At 38.7% G+C, this 17,593-nt stretch overlaps 1 protein-coding gene across 1 annotated transcript; it reads left to right on the top strand.

Moving 5' to 3' along the window:
• Window positions 1-10,178: 10,178 nt before the first annotated feature.
• Window positions 10,179-10,922, top strand: LOC130747595 (uncharacterized). The gene has a single exon (XM_057600574.1). It carries the CDS (start codon window positions 10,179-10,181, stop codon window positions 10,920-10,922), a length of 744 nt encoding a protein of 247 aa, XP_057456557.1.
• The last annotated feature ends 6,671 nt before the right edge of the window (window positions 10,923-17,593 follow it).

Below are 17,593 nucleotides of genomic sequence, written 5' to 3' on the forward strand. Positions count from 1 at the left end.
CGATACTCCTTCCAAAGATCCCCCATTATTGCAATACGTTCCAGTCTCAGTTCATCAGTAGAACCCTCCGTCTCCATCCGTGCCATCACCCAGTGGACCTTCTCTTCCAACTCCCTTCTCCGCTGAACACCCCAAATTCCACGTCCCCTCCGCCATTCCTTAATTTTACTTTTCAGATCTTTGAGTTTTTTCATCAGCACAAAACCTCACCCTTCCACCACCAGCGAATTCCACCACCCCTCCACCAGTTCGTTAAAGCCATCTTCCAGCAGCCAATGATTGAAAAAATTGAACGGTTTTGGGCCATAATCATCCAATCCGAACGTCAAACCAACCGCTCTGTGATCCGATATTCCCCATTCAAGGGAAATTGATTGAAATTATTGAAGCAGAGAAACATGTCTTCTGACAATAACCACCGATCAAGACGACTTCCCAACCCATCATTTCTAGTTGAGAACCAAGTGAACTGTCCTCTATGCAGTGGCAGATCCACCAAACATGAGTCAGCTACAAATTGACGAAAAGCCACATCCCCCAAAGATAGCGTACCACCCCTCTTCTGCTCCTCTTCTTTCAACACTGCGTTGAAATCACCTCCCATGATAGTCCCCCCTTTATGCTCTGTTAGAATTGTCAACAACTGAACAAACAAAGTGAATCGCTCTGCATCTGAATGCGGTCCATACACATTTACAACTAGAACAAGGTCCTCTACATTGTGTAATTTTGTAACCATCACAATAAAGCGTTGGTCTGTGATCACCTGAATTACCTCCAAAACATTTTCGCGCCAGAGGTTAAGCAGCCCTAAATTGAGAAAAAAAATAAAAAATGTTAAAACAAAAAAAAAGAAGTATATTTAGATACAAATAATATGGTCTTCCTCTTGTAACAAAAAAAGATACAAAAAATATTAAGAATTAAATTTTTTAATCGTAAAAATAATATTTATTAAAAAATCATTAGAAATAATAATTTTAAAATTAAAAAATTGTCTTTATAAGGTATTTACTATTAATTAACTATATATGTGTGTGTATTAGTTAAAATAAGTCGACAAAACATAACATAGAAAAATGATTATAAGTTTATAAACAAAGATGAATAAATTTAAATTTACTAAATAATATTTTACTATATTAAAATTATAGCTTATTATAATTTTAAAATTTAAAATTATTTGATTGATGATAAAAAGTATAAATCTTTTACTATAAATTATATTAAAGAATTATTATTTGATTTAAAATATTTCAAATTCACTTGATATTTTTTCATATTATTAAATAAAAAAATAAAAAAAATTGATGATAAGATATGATTAAATAACATAATAACATTTGGGGAACAATATTGTCACACCCCTCCACGATCGAAACCATAATAATAAACCCCAAACAATAACCTAAATCAATTGAATATGTTACAACCCAAGTTGTCTGCTACAACTATTGTTTTTATTTATTTTTCAATCACTTTTTCTGAACTTAACACTGAGAAAGTTTTTGTTTTTGGATAAGCAATTGAATATATTGAAAATAAGTATAAGGTTACTTTAAGCCAATACAGTGAGAATAGAATTACATAGAAAAATAGCAAAAAAGCTAAATTGCAAAATACACATGTAGCTTCTACTCCTGAAAACTCCCAAGAGGCTAGACTTTAGAAAGAAATGTCTCATTAAAACCTTAAAAGGAAAAATCTCATTGGAATAAAAACCAAGAAAAAAAGAGTACCTAACTTTCTAATATCATAATAAAACCTCATTGAGATCCAACATAGCAAACATTCAATAAAAACCACCAACACCCTCTATAAAACCAGAACCAAAACTGCCCACAGAGTCTAATTCTTCCAAAACCAAGTTGTATCCCATGCTCATGCCCAGTGGCGGAACTATTGGTTGACAGAGGGGAGCCTTGGCTCCCTCAAAGACTTGCTCAATTTTTTTTTCATATACATAGAATATAATATATTGTATGAAACTAGTATATATAATAAAGTCTCCGAAGGATAGCTCAAGTGGTAAGAGCTAGGGACATAAGGGTTGGGTTAGGTGAAGGGTCCCGGATTCGAACCCGGAAGAGGGATTAATTTACTAACATTTGCCTATAAAAAAAATATATATAATAAAGTTAGTACAAAAAGTGACATAAGTAAGAAAGCACAAGAAACTTGCTCAAGAAGCTTATCTAATACAATTAAAAAATACTACTTTTAACTTTACCCCTCAACCCCTCATCTTTCTCCCTTTGTGAGACACGTTCCTGATCCTCTAGCTGCTCCAAGTATCCTTTTCTTTATCCAACTTCAATCTCCAAGTCCAACTGTCCAAAGCTAAACGGTTAGTGGTGCAATGGTATTTTCTATTGATTTTTCATTTTTGAATGTTATTATAGGTGCCCACTAGGGTGGGCAAGTTATAATCCTGGTCCACCCATGGACCAGAGGATAACTTTGTCTTTTCCCTTTCCCTTTAGCCTTTACTCTTTCCTCTTCCTGGCAGACTCTTTGTTCCTCCTCCCTTTACCTTTCTCAATCGAAAAGCTCCACCACGACATCTTCATCCTCCTCCTCTGGTTCGATTACTTCTGCGGCGAAGGGTGAACCGTGGCCGTTTCCAAGGGAGTCCGACGAGGCGACTGTGAAGTGCAGCGACGGGGAAGCGCCGAGGAGGGTGACGACGACGGTGTGCTGCGAGGATCGGCACGGTCTGAACCAGGACATGACGCAGGCCATCATTGTCTCTTCATGAATCACCTGCCACCAGATCGGAGCCGCCTCAGATCAAATCTGTTGTCGGCGCTGTCATTCGCCATCATCGCTTCCATGACCGAGATCTAGAGTTTCACATCGCAGGCAGGAACAACCGGTCACATGGCGGCTGAGGCGGGTCCTCAGCGAAACGAACCTCGTCTTTAGCGGTTTTCCCGGCGAGTACCGTGTCGGTGATTGAACCGTTGGTTTCGTTCACGGCTCGGAGAAGATGAACCTGTTCGTGAGCAAGCTGAGCCTTTGTTGTGTCACGTTTGATTTCACCGACCTAGAGGCTGTTGGGTCTGGTTCAAGTTCAAGTTCATAGCTTTTTTCAAGTTGTTCATCTCCTTTCCATCCCCTTCTCATTTGCTATAGATCTGATATGTATTTTTTTAGGTTCTTTTGAGTTTTCTGTATAAATTGATTTCTGGAACGGGATGCATTTTGAGTTTGCTTCAGATCTGGTTATTATGACCAAGCTTTTGTCATCTTCTTGTGCTCACATATAGTCTTTCAATTAAAAATGTGTCTTCATCAGCTAAGACATTTCATGTAGCGTTTGTACCCTTTGTTTAGAATTGGAATAAGTGTTGATAATGAAACAATTCTACACGAATGTACTTGGAATTAGTTTATTTAAACTGCAATTATTTGAGAATGACAATGGAGGGATTGAAGGTGGCTTGGCTTGGTTATGGAGGTCTGATGGAGGTTGGTGGTTGAAACTTGAATGGGTTTCTCTGGGGAAGGGAGGAGGGAGGAAGAGAAGGTTTGACATTTTACACTTTTACCCTTTTGATTTCCAATAAATCCTAACCGTTGATCTAAAGAATATTCCAAGATTCTCTAATCCAATGGTGTTGAGGGATGGTCCATGGGTGGACCAGGATTATAACTTACCCACCCTAGTGGGCACCGTTATTATACTACAAGATTAACTTTGAGGTCACCTGGTGGCCTCTAGGGTGCAAGTGCACCTTAGATCTTGCACCATGCAAGAGCCAATTTGACTTGTTATAACAGGTAATAATTACTTGCTGAAAAATTAAATAAAAATGCTATGTTACAATAATACCCTCATGTATGTTGTACCCACTCTCCTCTATTTGGATCTATCGCACACTCTACCTTCCTCCCCCTCCTCCACCGGGATTCCCAGCACCGGCAACCGCTGCGAGCACCACCGCGAGGCCACCACCACCACCATCCTCCACCGGCTGGACAACCGCCATAAGGTCGCAGATTTTCTCGGAGAGGTGGAGGGCGCGACAGAGTGCTAATAACCCAGATCTGCCTCAAAATCTGATCCACTGTCACAGACAACCCATATCTGCCTCAAAATCCGATCTATACTGGTGGTTCTGTGAGGGAATAGGGGGAACTAGGCTGATGGTCCTACAAAAGCTCGGTTGGATCGATCTACCCTCGAACCAGCCATGTTATTGAATGTTCTCAGATTGAATATTGAAGAGAAATATAGTGTGGAAGTCTCATCATCAGATTTGCCATCTGACAAGTTTCATTGTTCAGAAAGATTTCTTTATGTGGGGTGAGCGATGAGCTTGTATGGGTTCCAAATTTTTCATGGTTGGAAATTTTGTATTAGTGTTATGAAATCGATTATGTGTAAGGAATCTTGTTGTTTGGGATTCTGAAATTGTTTGGGAAATTAATGTATTAGAGTTCCGAAATCTGAAATTATGTTGTTTGGAAATTTTTGGTGCTTGTATTTTGGGAATCTTGTTTCTTGAAGAGAGGAAGATGATTCTGGGTTTGGAGAAGGAAAATGGCTCAAAAACTGGTTCGTAATCCTTATTAATTATATCTCCACCACGGAAACACGTTGAAAATTAAGAGGATAAAGAAGATTATCATACCTATTTTTATGTTGAAAGGTTCGTAATCTGGTTTAGAGTCTCAAAAGCCATACCCATATGCCATAACTTTCCAGAAAGATCAAATGTGTGTTTATCTTCAATCGTATTTGATCAGGAATTTTAATTTTGTTGGTGTTGTTCGTGAGTGGTCCTGTGTTGGTTTAACCAGATGGGAGAGAATGCTGCTTCAAGGGGTGAAAACACTTGGATCAGCCCAGGAGAAAGCTTATTTTGAACGGAAGAGCGCCGCGCCGGAAGCCTGCGGTCGCCGCTGTAGTGGCTTGCCGGTGAAGAGGTTGAAGAAGAGGTTGAGACAGAGAAAGGATGATGCACACATAAGGGCTTTAATGTCATAACCAAATTAAATTTTAAAAAAAATACAAAATCCGTTTAATAAGATGAAACGGTTTCCAATTCATAAACAAGTTTAATTACCTTAAACCACACCAAGATGAGAGAGAAACTAGAGAGAGAGAGGGTGAGAGGTGGGAGACCAAAGGTTGATTCAGAAGGATGGCAGATGGTTGAAGGCCGTAACAGACGTAGCTTCACGTCCTATTTCTTCACCAGATTCCCGGAGAACTTTGATGCTTTAGCCATGAGAGGGGTTTTTAACAACTACGGTTGGGTAAAAGAGGTGGTCATTCCGGGCAAACGGCTGAGGTCTGGTAATCGCTTCGGATTCGTCAGGTTTTGGGACGTCAAGGATCCTAAACAGCTAGAAAGAGAACTGGATAACATTATCATTGGATGTTCGAAAATTAATGTCAATCTCCCAAGATTCAATAAGGAAACTGATGGTCAGAAGAGGGTGGTAAGTCAGAGGCCTCCTCCAAAGTTGTTTAATCCACCCATGGGAAAGATTCAGGCAGGAAGATCTTTCAAGGATGCTGTAAAAGGGGATAAACCTAGAGACACTATACCTGCTGGGACAGAGGAACTGCCTACAGTGACAGAAAAACGAATTGAGATAGATGATGATATAGCACCGTGGCTGAAAAACAGTTTGGTGGGGAGGGTTAAGAGCATTGAACTGATGAATGCGATTCATGAGCATCTTATCCTAGAAGGATTCAATTGTATTCGGGTGAGATACATGGGAGATAATTTAGTTCTTTTAACAGGGGATGATGGAGTCAATGTTAATGAAATATGGAACCATGAAGGGGATTGGCTTAATGGGATCTTTGAAACTATTTCTCCTTGGAATCCTGGGATTGCCTTGAATCATAGATTAGTATGGTTACGTTGTGAAGGTATCCCCTTACATTTATGGAAAGTTAACTTCTTTCAGGAGATTACCAAGGAAGTGGGAGAAGTGCTTGCTGTAGACGGTGATACTCGTGACTTTATCAAAGTTGATGCTACTCGTCTTTGTGTTCGTACTGCGGATATGGCACCAATTTTTCTTCACTTTAAAATGTCAGTGAAGGATGTGGTGTATAATATTCGTCTGATTGAGGAGCTTCCCAGTCTTGGACCATGCAGTGGGTGTCGTGACTCTCCTCAAAGCGAATCTGATGACAGTTCTGAGTATTCGAAATGGTCCCATCATGATGATGCATCCCCGCCCTCGTCTCCAGGAAGCTCCGGCAATGGGGTGGGTGGCGCGGATGACGGCTGGCCTCCAAAGGTTCAAAATTCGGAAAGGCATGGAGATTCGCATGTGGTGGTTGAAGATTCATTAATGTCCTCGAATGGAGCTGATGCAAACGCGTGTCTCAATGAGGCTATTAATGAGCCAATAATGGAAAATTTGGGTTACGAGAATAATGAGAAAGGAGGGAAAGTCAATAATATTGAAGAGCCAATAGTGGGGAATATTCTTGAGAATTTTGGGAGTGAGGGGGGAATTGACGAGGAGGTACACAGCGGGCCCATTGAGGGTGCAAATATACCTTTCCAGGTGGCCTTATTATCAGAAAATTTGATCTGTGATGAATCCCATGTTGGGCCTTTTCCTACTGGCCCATTACGTGAAGACTTTGCATGTGGTGGGTTGGGCCACCTACCGCCTGCTTCAGATGAGGTTGGTGATCCAAGCGTGGTAGATAGCTCGTTTGCGCCTCCAGATGCTGAAAATGAAGAGAGCGACCCTGTTTGTGAGGAGGGAGAAATCAGGGATGAGGTGGGTTTGGTGACAGGTGAGGGTGAATTGTTGGTCCCTTCGTGGTTTTTTGAGGGTGGTGATGGTAGCTGCGGACGCAAGGCTAGTGCGCATGGAATTGTAGGAACATCTGAACAATTTGTTCAACCCGTACAGAATCAAGGTGAGGAAACTCGTGGCCAGCATCAACAAAACTCCATGAGCTTTATGGCACAATCAACTCCCAGTGGTCTTTCACGAAGTGCTGCCCTTAGGATGGAGGTGCGTCAGAAAGTTTTCTCAATGTGTGATTCCATCTCTGATTCGGGGGTGAGAAATTGTAATGGGATTTTCTGGCTTAAACACAGAGATAAAGAGGCTAGGAATATTTGGGAGTTGGGGAAGACCCTGGGTTTGCATTATGCAGGGGATGATGAAGAAATAATTTCGAGATTGATAGAGATGGAGGTGAGGGATGAGAGGGATTCGGGTAGAGGAGGTGTTCAGGGTGGAGGGGTTAAGAATCAAATTTCCTGATGAAGATCTTAAGCTACAATGTAAGAGGGTTCGGGAGCAAATCTAAGGGGAGGGCTATCAAGTCACTGATTGCTACTGAGTTTATTGACTTTGCTTGCTTCCAGGAAACGAAATTGGAGACCATTGATTCAGGAATTTGTCAGAGAGTTTGGGGTAATGTGGAAATTGATTGGATTTGTTCTGCAGCTGCAAACCGGGGTGGCGGTTTATTGTGTGCCTGGCGTAGGGGATCCTTCCTTGTGGAGGAAAGTAGATGCACTCCTAGGTGGATCAGTGTGAGGGGTAAGTGGGGTGGTCAGGGTGAAGATTGCTTGATTTTAAATGTATATGCACCATGTAATGCGACTGAAAAGTACCAATTGTGGGATGAGCTAGTGTCCTGGAGAAGGAGTAATTTGACCCCTTGCATGTGTATGGTGGGTGACTTCAATTCTGTTTGTGAAGTGGACGAGAGAAGGGGTTTGGGGGCTGAATCATCACAATCAAGAAGGGACATAGAACGCTTTAATGACTTCATTCAGGCTATGGAACTGGTGGATTTGCCTTTGACAGGGAAGAGATTTACGTGGTATAGACCTAATGGGTCTGCTATGAGCCGTTTGGATCGATGTCTGGTATCTCTGGATTGGCTTAGTATTTGGCCTCACAGCGTTCAGCGTGTTCTAGACAGAGAATTTTCTGACCATTGTCCGCTGGTGTTGAAGCAGCTGAACCAGGAATGGGGTCCTAAACCATTCCGGGTCTTAAATTGTTGGCACAATGATGGGAGGTTTCGTAAATTTGTTGAGGAGAGTTGGGCAGGCCTTACAGTGCAGGGGTGTGGAACGTTTGTTCTCAGAGAGAAACTAAAAAAGCTTAAAGGGCTGTTAAAGTCGTGGAATTCTGAGGTATTTGGGAACCTGAACCTGAAGAGCTCTGAGGTGATCAGTCGCATGAATGAACTTGACTGTATTGCTGAAAATCAACCCTTATCGGTGGCTGAGAGTACTGAACGGAAGGATCTAATGGCAGAATATTGGCGCATATCCAATCTTCAAGAGTCCCTCCTGTGTCAGAAATCCAGGTTGCAATGGTTGCGTGATGGGGACTCAAACTCTAGTTTTTTCCATAGAACTGTTAAATGGAGAAGGAGGGTGAATGTTATTTCTGGTTTACTGTTAAATGACGAGTGGGTGGAGGAACCTGTGACAGTAAAAGAAGGCATTAGAGAGTACTTTGAACTGAAATTCAAGGATCTTGATGGGGCTGCCCCAAATTTAGATGGGGTTCCGTTTAACATGTTGTCTGACACTGATAACACATTGCTGTCTTGTGAATTTGAATTGAGTGAGATCAAGGCGGCAGTCTGGGACTGTGACAATAATAAAAGCCCGGGGCCTGACGGTTATAATTTCAAATTTTTAAAGGAGTTTTGGGATCTTATTCAGTTTGATGTGAAGAAAATGATGGATGAGTTTCATGTTAGTGGTAAGTGGCCCAAAGGGACAAACTCTTCCTTTATTGCTTTGGTCCCCAAGGTGGAATCTCCGCAAGGCCTACATGAATTTAGACCTATCTCACTGGTTGGGTGTCTTTACAAGATTGTCTCTAAAGTCTTGGCCTCCAGGATAAAATTAGTGCTCCATAAAGTTATTGCGGATAGTCAGTTTGCTTTCTTGGGTGGTAGGAGCATGTTGGACAGTGTTGTGGTGGCGAATGAAGTGGTGCATGAGGCCAAGAGCCTGAAAAGTCCTGCTGTTATTTTTAAAGTGGACTTTGAGAAAGCATATGATTCTGTCAGATGGGACTTTCTTGTCTATATGATGAGGCGGTTAAATTTCTGTGAGACTTGGATCAGGTGGGTGATGGGTTGCCTAGAGTCTTCATTTGTTTCTGTATTAGTAAATGGTAGCCCGACAAATGAATTCCGAATGGATAAAGAGATTAGGCAAGGCGATCCTTTGGCTCCTTTTTTATTTCTGATAGTGGCAGAAGGGTTGAATGGGATTCTCAGACAAGCCGTGGCAACAAATAATTTCAAACCTTTTATGGTTGGTCAATCAGAAAAGGTGGCGGTTTCTCTATTACAGTTTGCTGACGATGCACTTTTTATTGGGGAAGGAAATTTCCAGAATGTGGTGGTTTTGAAATGCATTCTCAGATGCTACGAGCTATCTTCAGGTATGAAGGTTAATTTCAATAAGAGTAAACTGGTTGGCATTGCTATGGAGGACCATACTTTAGATAGATATGCTGCCTTGTTGAATTGTCGTAAAATGTCTATCCCCTTCATTTATTTGGGCTTGCCGGTGGGTGGTAACCCTAGACGATTGAATTTTTGGGATCCAATGGTGGAGAAAATTAAAAGGAGGCTCGCTAGTTGGAAAGGTAAACGGTTATCATTTGGAGGCCGATTATGTTTAATTAAAAGTGTTTTGACTGCGTTGCCTTTGTATTATATTTCTTTTTTTAGAATGCCAAAGGGTGTTATTGACAAGTGCAATCAGATTATGATGAGATTCTTGTGGGGTGGTTTGGAGGAAGAAAGGAAAATAGCTTGGGTTAGCTGGACCAAAATATGCTCACCAAAATCTGTGGGCGGACTTGGTGTGAAAGACCTAGGAAAATTCAATATTGCGTTACTAGGAAAGTGGAGGTGGAGGTATCTTAAGGAGAGAAATTCTTTGTGGGGCAGAATTGTGTACTCAAAATATGGCTTTGGTAATCGTTTGAAGTCCTCAGTTTGGTGGAAAGATCTGGAGAATTCTTGTGTGGGGGAAAGGGGTAACTGGTGGTTTGAGAATTGTCTCTCCCGGCGGATTGGTGAGGGTAATGAAACTAGGTTCTAGGAGGAGGACTGGCACGGAGCGGGCAGGTTCCAGGATAAATATCCTGCTCTATTTGGCAGCTCTGAACAGCAACAGTGTTTGGTTTCAGAAATGGGCTCCTGGATTAATAACCAGTGGCATTGGGACTTTAGATGGTCTGCAACTGTGGTTGGGTCTCTTGAAAACCAGAGATCTAAAATGATGAACATAGTCTCTGCGTTTTCTTTACTTCAAGGGAGAAGTGATACTTGGTGGTGGGTAAAGGAAAGGAATGGGCTATATTCTGTCCATTCTGCCTATGAGTCTATTGCAGATAATGGTTTCAGTGAAGATGAGTTTGTCTTTCGGATTGTTTGGAAAATACTGGCTCCTTCAAATGCTCAGGCTCTGGGTTGGAAAATTCTTATTAATAGAATTCCAACGAAGGATAATTTACTGCATCGGAATGTCCCTCTAGCTAGCACTGTATGCTCTTTATGTTTGTCACTTCCTGAGTCTGCTGATCATCTGTTGTTTACCTGTAGTTTTGCGTGGCAGGTGTGGAGTCTCGTTGTAAATTGGTTGGGATGGAGGACTGTCTTACCTGGATCAGCCAAGGACCATTTGATTCAGTTTTCGAGCTGGGGATCTGCCAAGACAAGGATAGGTTTGTCTTGTGTTTGGCTTGCTGTGATATGGCAGTTATGGATTGTCAGAAATGGGGTGATTTTCAGGAATGAGGCGGTGGATCTATGTGAAGTGTTTGAGCAAGTCAAATTGAAATCCTGGTTGTGGCTCAAGGCTAAAAGTAGGGGATTTTCTTATTCCTATTCTGAATGGTGTGGAGAGCCTATGGTTTGCTTTGAGGTCCTTTAATATAACACTTTGTCTATTATGGAGGTTTTAGTATGAATTATTCTTGTGTTGCAGCTTCTGAATTATTTATCTATCGAGCTTGGCCATTAGCTTTTCTGTTTGAGGTAGCCGGTTTCTGTGGTTTTGTGTAAGGCAAGGTTCTGGCTGTTACTATTGCAGTAATTCATTGGAGGCAACAATTCTTGGAGCTGTTAAATGCTATTGTGGTGGACCTTTGCTGTGGTATCTATGTTGGTGTCTCCTCTTGGACTCTTTAATTTTTACAGGTGGCTTTGCTTCGTTATGGCTTGGAATCATGTGGGTTTTGGATTTGCAAGGTATCTTTGTTGGCAGATTTGGAGTGTGCTTTTTCCTATCAATATTGCTTTGGCAAGTCCTCTGCAGGTCGCACTTACACTTTGTGAAGGGGTTATTGGCACCAGCTTCTGATTACTAAAGTTGCTATTAAGACTTCTAGTTGGGTTGCGGGAATTTTGCTATATTATCCTATGAGTTCTTTGTTTAGTCCTCCTTGAAGACCTTTTTTGATTTTGGACTCGAAGTACTCTTTTTCCTTCACCAGGTTTTCCCAAGGGGGTTTTCCCTGGTAAGGTTTTAATGAGGCATGTGTTCCTAATCTATCTTCAAGGAGGTGGTGGGTGGCGGGTCTTTATTAGTAGGAGGATCTTTGTTGTAGTTATGTATAGTTATCTTTTTTTATTTCTTTTTCTCCCTCCTCCTCCTATGTATTGGGTTGAAGTACCCCTTGTACTTCGCTTAAATATATTGCTTATTGCCTATAAAAAAAAACGGTTTCCAATTCCCTACATTAACAGGTGGTGTGATCCCATTGGTCCTACCATGTATGGCATGGGTGCAAGACCCATGAGGTATTGTATTATATCCTTCACCTAACTTTGAAAAGTGAAAACTGAAGTGGTCCACTGGTATGGTATTTTAGTGGTTTGTGTGGTGCTTCTAGTAAGTAGTAAAACTAGTGTTTTCAAATGAAACAGAAAAGGTTTGGGTTTGGTGCTTCTTGAAAATGTGTTTTATTTTATTTTTAACGAAATAGAATGCTCCAATAGACAATAGGGTACATCATCCTATTTTAGATTAGTGGATTATGCAATTTAGTTATGTTCAGTTGTAATTCTATGTAATTTTGATTTTAGTATATAAGATTGGTATATAAAGTACTTTATTAATATATTACTTTTATTCTCTATGAAATTTTTTTTGTTACTAAAAAATATTTTTGATTTTTATAATTTATGTTGGCCCCTCTAATATTTTGGTTGAAGGTCCGCCACTGCTCATGCCTTACAACTAAACCACGTTAAAAATCATCATCGTCCTTTGGAGAGGAAAAACGAAATTCACGAGTAACACTAACAAAGTGAAGTGGCTTCTATTGGGATGTTAATGGGTACGGGTGGACATGGATAGTATTATACTCACCACCCGCTCCACATGTAAAAATTTATATCCATACCTGCTCCATACCCACATGGATATCCATTTAGTGGGTTTTAACCGAATTTTAAACTATCTGTGGATATCTATGGGCACCACCCATGAACATAAATGAATTCACATATATTTGTTCAAAAGAAAATTATGTTAAATATAAAATTTAACATTGGACTTTGCAGTCAATCAATGTGTAAAGGAAAATACTTATTTTCTACTCTTTTTTGGGTCTAAGGGCTTCTTTTTACCATTACCATTGTATTAGTTTACTTGAAAGAGAACTATAACTCAAACACAAATTCATTAGATTTTTAATATACATCTATGTATATACATATAAAAGATATTTTAGTATTTTATATATCGGGTGGGTATCCGTGGGTATGGATACATCAATATCCGTATCCGCCCCATTAATAAATGAATAGTGAAAATATCCATGAAATAAATCCATGGATACCCGTGGGTAGGGATGGCAATGAGTCTCGGACCCATAGGGTACGCGCAAAAAATACCCACTATGGGTAGGGTAAAACCCCGCTAGATGGGTATGAGATTCGGTATGGGTAATCACCCGCAAAAAGTATTGGGTATGAGTGCGGGTATGGGTACTATAGTACCCAACCCACCCATACCCGCACACACATATTATTATTATTATTATTATTATTATTATTATAATATGAGCAAATTAACTTAAGCTATAACTTTCAAACTTACTTATTTTAAAAAATAGGTGAATATTTAAAGTATTCATAATCATTGCTAATTTACTCCCACTTATTTTTAAAATTAGTAAGTCAAAACTTTAGAACTATATTATAAATCCAAAATTAAAAATTAAGTTATATCTTTCTTGCTTATTCGTTTTAAAAAAAAAAATTCTTAGTTGAATGATTTTATTTGTTACGTAGATAATCTTTTGTATTTATATTACTGTTTTTTATTTAAAAAGTTAGTTGTATTTTTTGTTTTCTATTAACCAAAATAGTGAAAAATATATTTTGGTTAGCTAAATTGCGGGTAATGGGTACGGGTACGGGCATATAGGTACCCAGAGGGTACGGGGACGGGCATTCAAGTTGCTACCCACGCGGGTATGGGGACGGGTACGGGTAATTTTTTAAAATGCGAGTATGGGGATGGGTACTATAGTACCCTACCCAGACCTAACCATTGTCATCCCTACCCGTGGGCATGAATAATTTTGACATACTCGAGTTTTTATCCGCGGGTATCCACGGGTGTGGGTATTTTTGACATCCCTTCCATCTATACTAGGTAAGCACGTGTGGAATTTGGCTTTCCAAAATTCAAAAAAAAGTGAATTAATTAAGCATGAAAACAAACACATACTAACGGTCTAATAAATGTGATCAGGAACCATGTGTGAAGTTGAAGTCAAGACTTTTTGTCCAGGCCACCCATCATTAATGTAATGTAACACAATTGAAGAAAATTGGTCAAACAAAGAATCAGGTCCCGCAGAAGATTTTCAGAAAATTTTATTTTGTTGCACTAATTGGACTAATGGAGTACGCTCAATTTAAAATGAAAATCATTCATTTGAATCAGGGACCTCATGAACACAATCTCCTAAAACTTGACGTTAACACTTCTTAGAGAAGAATTACTTAGGGACTCGAGAGAGGTAAATAGAAATTTCAATTCTTTGCGATATTTGGTTTATATGATGAGATTGGGAGGAAAGAAGAAATAATAAATTTTGGTAATGAGGTATTTGTGTATTATTTGAAAAAAATTAAGTATACTTTTTAATCTATTATATATGAGTGAAAATGACTTGAGAAGACATAACAGAGAAAACTAATTAGATTTAAATTTAGTTAATAAAGTTGAGTTTTAAAAAAATTAAGTAAATAATGATTTACGCTATTTAAGTTTTTTGAAAGAGCTACTAAATTTATAATTTATTATAATTTTAAAATTTAAAATTACTTTTTTGTTGATAAAAAGCACACAAATTATGTTATTATTAGAACTTATTTATTATTTAATATAAAATATTTCAAACTTGCATTATTATTTTTCTTATCTATCTATCTATCTATCTATCTATCTATCTATCTATCTATAATATATATAAAAGAAGAGTTTCTGCAGCCTTGAGGGCAAAATGGGAATTCAATACATCATTACACATGGTTGGAATTTTTTGTATGGAGATTTCTGCAATTTTGTTAATTATTGAATAGAGAATCAAATCTTGGCCATCCCTTTAGTCTTTAGTTTGATATTGGCCATTGATTCTTTGATAGAAAGCAAAGTGAAATCTTAATTGGACAATTAATCGACCATAACGGATTTCCCTCTGGCATTCGCTCGGTTGATTTCCGTTTTCATTCTACCATTCCTCTGATGTTTACGTTTTGGTTCTGCAATCAAGGCTTCCGTTTCAGTTCCACCACTTCTTCAAACCCCATTCGTTTTGTTCCAGTATTAAGGTGAGTGATCGTTTCATTCGCTCTGTACATTCCCCTTTGTCTGCATCAGAAAGATCAGCTCCGACATCGACTACTTTGTGCTTTATGAAATTTTGATGTTGAGAGAGGACTAAGACGACTTCGACATCTTCGCATGGTGTCGTTTTTCCCCTGTTTGGTTAGTCTGACTCCCTTACTTCATCTTACTATGATGGCGGAACTTTCGAATCCTCCGTCTCCATTGGCTTTGCATTGAATCCATGCCTAATTTGCAGGTTCTAGAGCTTTTTATTTTCAGAGAAGCTTGGAAATTTGGTGTTGCAGAACACGAATCCTCAAGGACTGCAATGGGTAGGTGTGGTTTCTTTCCTTTTTTCTCATGCAATCTTCTTAAATTTCGGTTCTTATGTTTTTATCTTTATAACTTGCATTATTACTATGAAGAGTGGAGCAAAGAGAAGGGACCAGAAGTCCAGAACATCAAAAGTACATTGAATGGGTAGTTGTGAAATATTACTAATCCTTGCATCAGATTTGACCTTTCCAATGAGAAATGATCGTGGAAGGATTTATGCCGTAGAGATTGATGGAGAGATCGATGGCTGCAAGTACAAAAAAATCATCTAGCTTGGGTGCGGAGGATCCTACTCAGGTAAAATCTATTAAATGCATTAGATTTGACCCTTTCAATGAGAAGTGTAACATTATTAAGATATACTTAGTGGAAAGGTTTCAGAAACATGCTCTAACATATTTGGGCAATCATGAATTCCACTGATTCAAGGGTGATATTATATAAGGTTTGCCAATAGTTTGCAGAAACAATCATCCATACATTGTCCTCCAATCATAAGCTAGCCTTTTAAGAGAAGATGCATGATAGCCTTGCAACACCAATCCTTCCATGTGGGGTTCAAGCATGGCTGGATCCCACGGAACAAAAAACTTCTCTTATAGTTTTAAATTCACGTCCTTCCATATCCCTGAAGACTAAGGTTTTTGTTTCTTATATTAATATAATTTGGATAACCGTGTTGTGTGTTTTTCTAATGTATAAAACTGCCATCCGCCGGATTATATCGACCTTGACTTTGAAGTAAATTATCAATTTGAGATCTGATCAAGAAAGAAGAATTATTGTCAGTTCTGTCCTTTTCAGTAATCATTGAAGTTAACATGTTCTCATTACCATGTTAGTGTGGTTTAAAAGTGTTATTTCAGCTTTTGGTGCAAGACATGGAGTCAGGTACTTAAGTTGCATTTGTATTATTTATATGTATTTAAATTTCAAAGACATGAGCAATCACATAGGGTAGGGGTGTTCGCGGATTGGATTGGATCGGTTTTGAGGAGAAAAATCATCCGATCCGATCTCATCGGTTTTATGATTTTGTCATCCAATGGATTTTTTACTAAATTCAAATTCGAACCAATCCGAACCAATCCGATCCAATCTATAGCGGTTTGGATTGGATTGGATTATTCGGTTTTTTTTCACTTTTTTATACTTTGAAATTGTGTCGTATAAATTTTAAAAATATATAATATATGATAAATACAATGATACATAATTTATAACATTAATATAACATTCATAAATTATAACATAGTCAACATATTTTAAAATTATGATTATAATTGTTTACTTTGATGCATGTATATAGTAAACTTTGATGCATGTGTGATATAATCAATATATATATACAATAAATATGTACTATGTAAGTGTAAATGGAATGATATATGTATAACTAAAAGTATACATATTTGTGAATGTTCGGTTTGGATTGGATTGGTTCGGTTTTGGAAATCAAATCCGAAATCCGATCCGATCCAATAAATAATTTCGGTTTTTTCAATTTTCAGTCCGTTCGGTTTGATTGGATTTCGGTTATTTTGGATCGGTTTGTCGGTTTTGTTTGGATTGGTTCGGTTATGAACACCCCTAACATAGGGTTATGATTTTTTGCAGGCTTAGGCAAACATCATGGTGTTAGGTTTCTTGCGCTGCAACTCTTTGACTGTTCTTCCTTCTGTCTTTCATTTGTTCATCTCAATCGACCTTATCATGCATTTTTAATTTACCTGCAGTTCTGCTCTGGAGAGTCCGAATTTGAGGGACTTTGATTCACTTGAACTGACGCCCATGCTCACATTTTGGGGGTTAGAATTGAATTGATGTTCTATGCATTTGTGTTTTTTTTACTGTTATGGAGTCGCCAATCCCCATTGTAAGAATCATTCTCCTTTTTACTCCTTTCATCTTTTCACTTCGCCATTGTGATTTCACCCTATCTATTCTTCAGATTTTGTTGTAAGACAAGCAGTGGCTATTGTCATGAAAGAAAAGCAAAGGGATGCTTCTAAGGTAACCTGATTAAGACACCTTCCGTTCTGATTCTGTGTTGCAGGGACTACACTTCTAAAATGAGGTCTGTTGTCGGCTTCAAGTGAAAACAGGTTATTGCTATTAGTTTTTTTGTTTTTCTAATTTTTTAAAGATGGTAACATAGGTTCATCTTTGATTGTGTGCTTGCAAGTACATGCTTAGATTTTGGTTCCTATATAGTATTATTACATTTTATCTCCTTCTGACTTATTTCTACTACTATAATCAATTGAATCAGATTCAACTCCTCGCTATCCATTGTGCCAACAAGCATCCTAATACATGATATTATGTAGAAAAGCAGTGTCATTGTGATAACAAAAAACTGTAAGTATTAATTACCTCCATTTTTCTTGGCTTAGCTTCAAGAGCTGCCTTTATGTTGT

The sequence above is a fragment of the Lotus japonicus genome, chromosome 1 (genome assembly GCF_012489685.1).
Source record: "Lotus japonicus ecotype B-129 chromosome 1, LjGifu_v1.2".
In the NCBI taxonomy this organism is placed as follows: domain Eukaryota; kingdom Viridiplantae; phylum Streptophyta; class Magnoliopsida; order Fabales; family Fabaceae; genus Lotus; species Lotus japonicus.

What these genes read in the sequence shown, in the direction of transcription:
- LOC130747595 (XM_057600574.1), top strand. Translation starts at nt 10,179, where the DNA reads ATGGGCTCCTGGATTAATAACCAGTGGCATTGGGACTTTAGATGGTCT.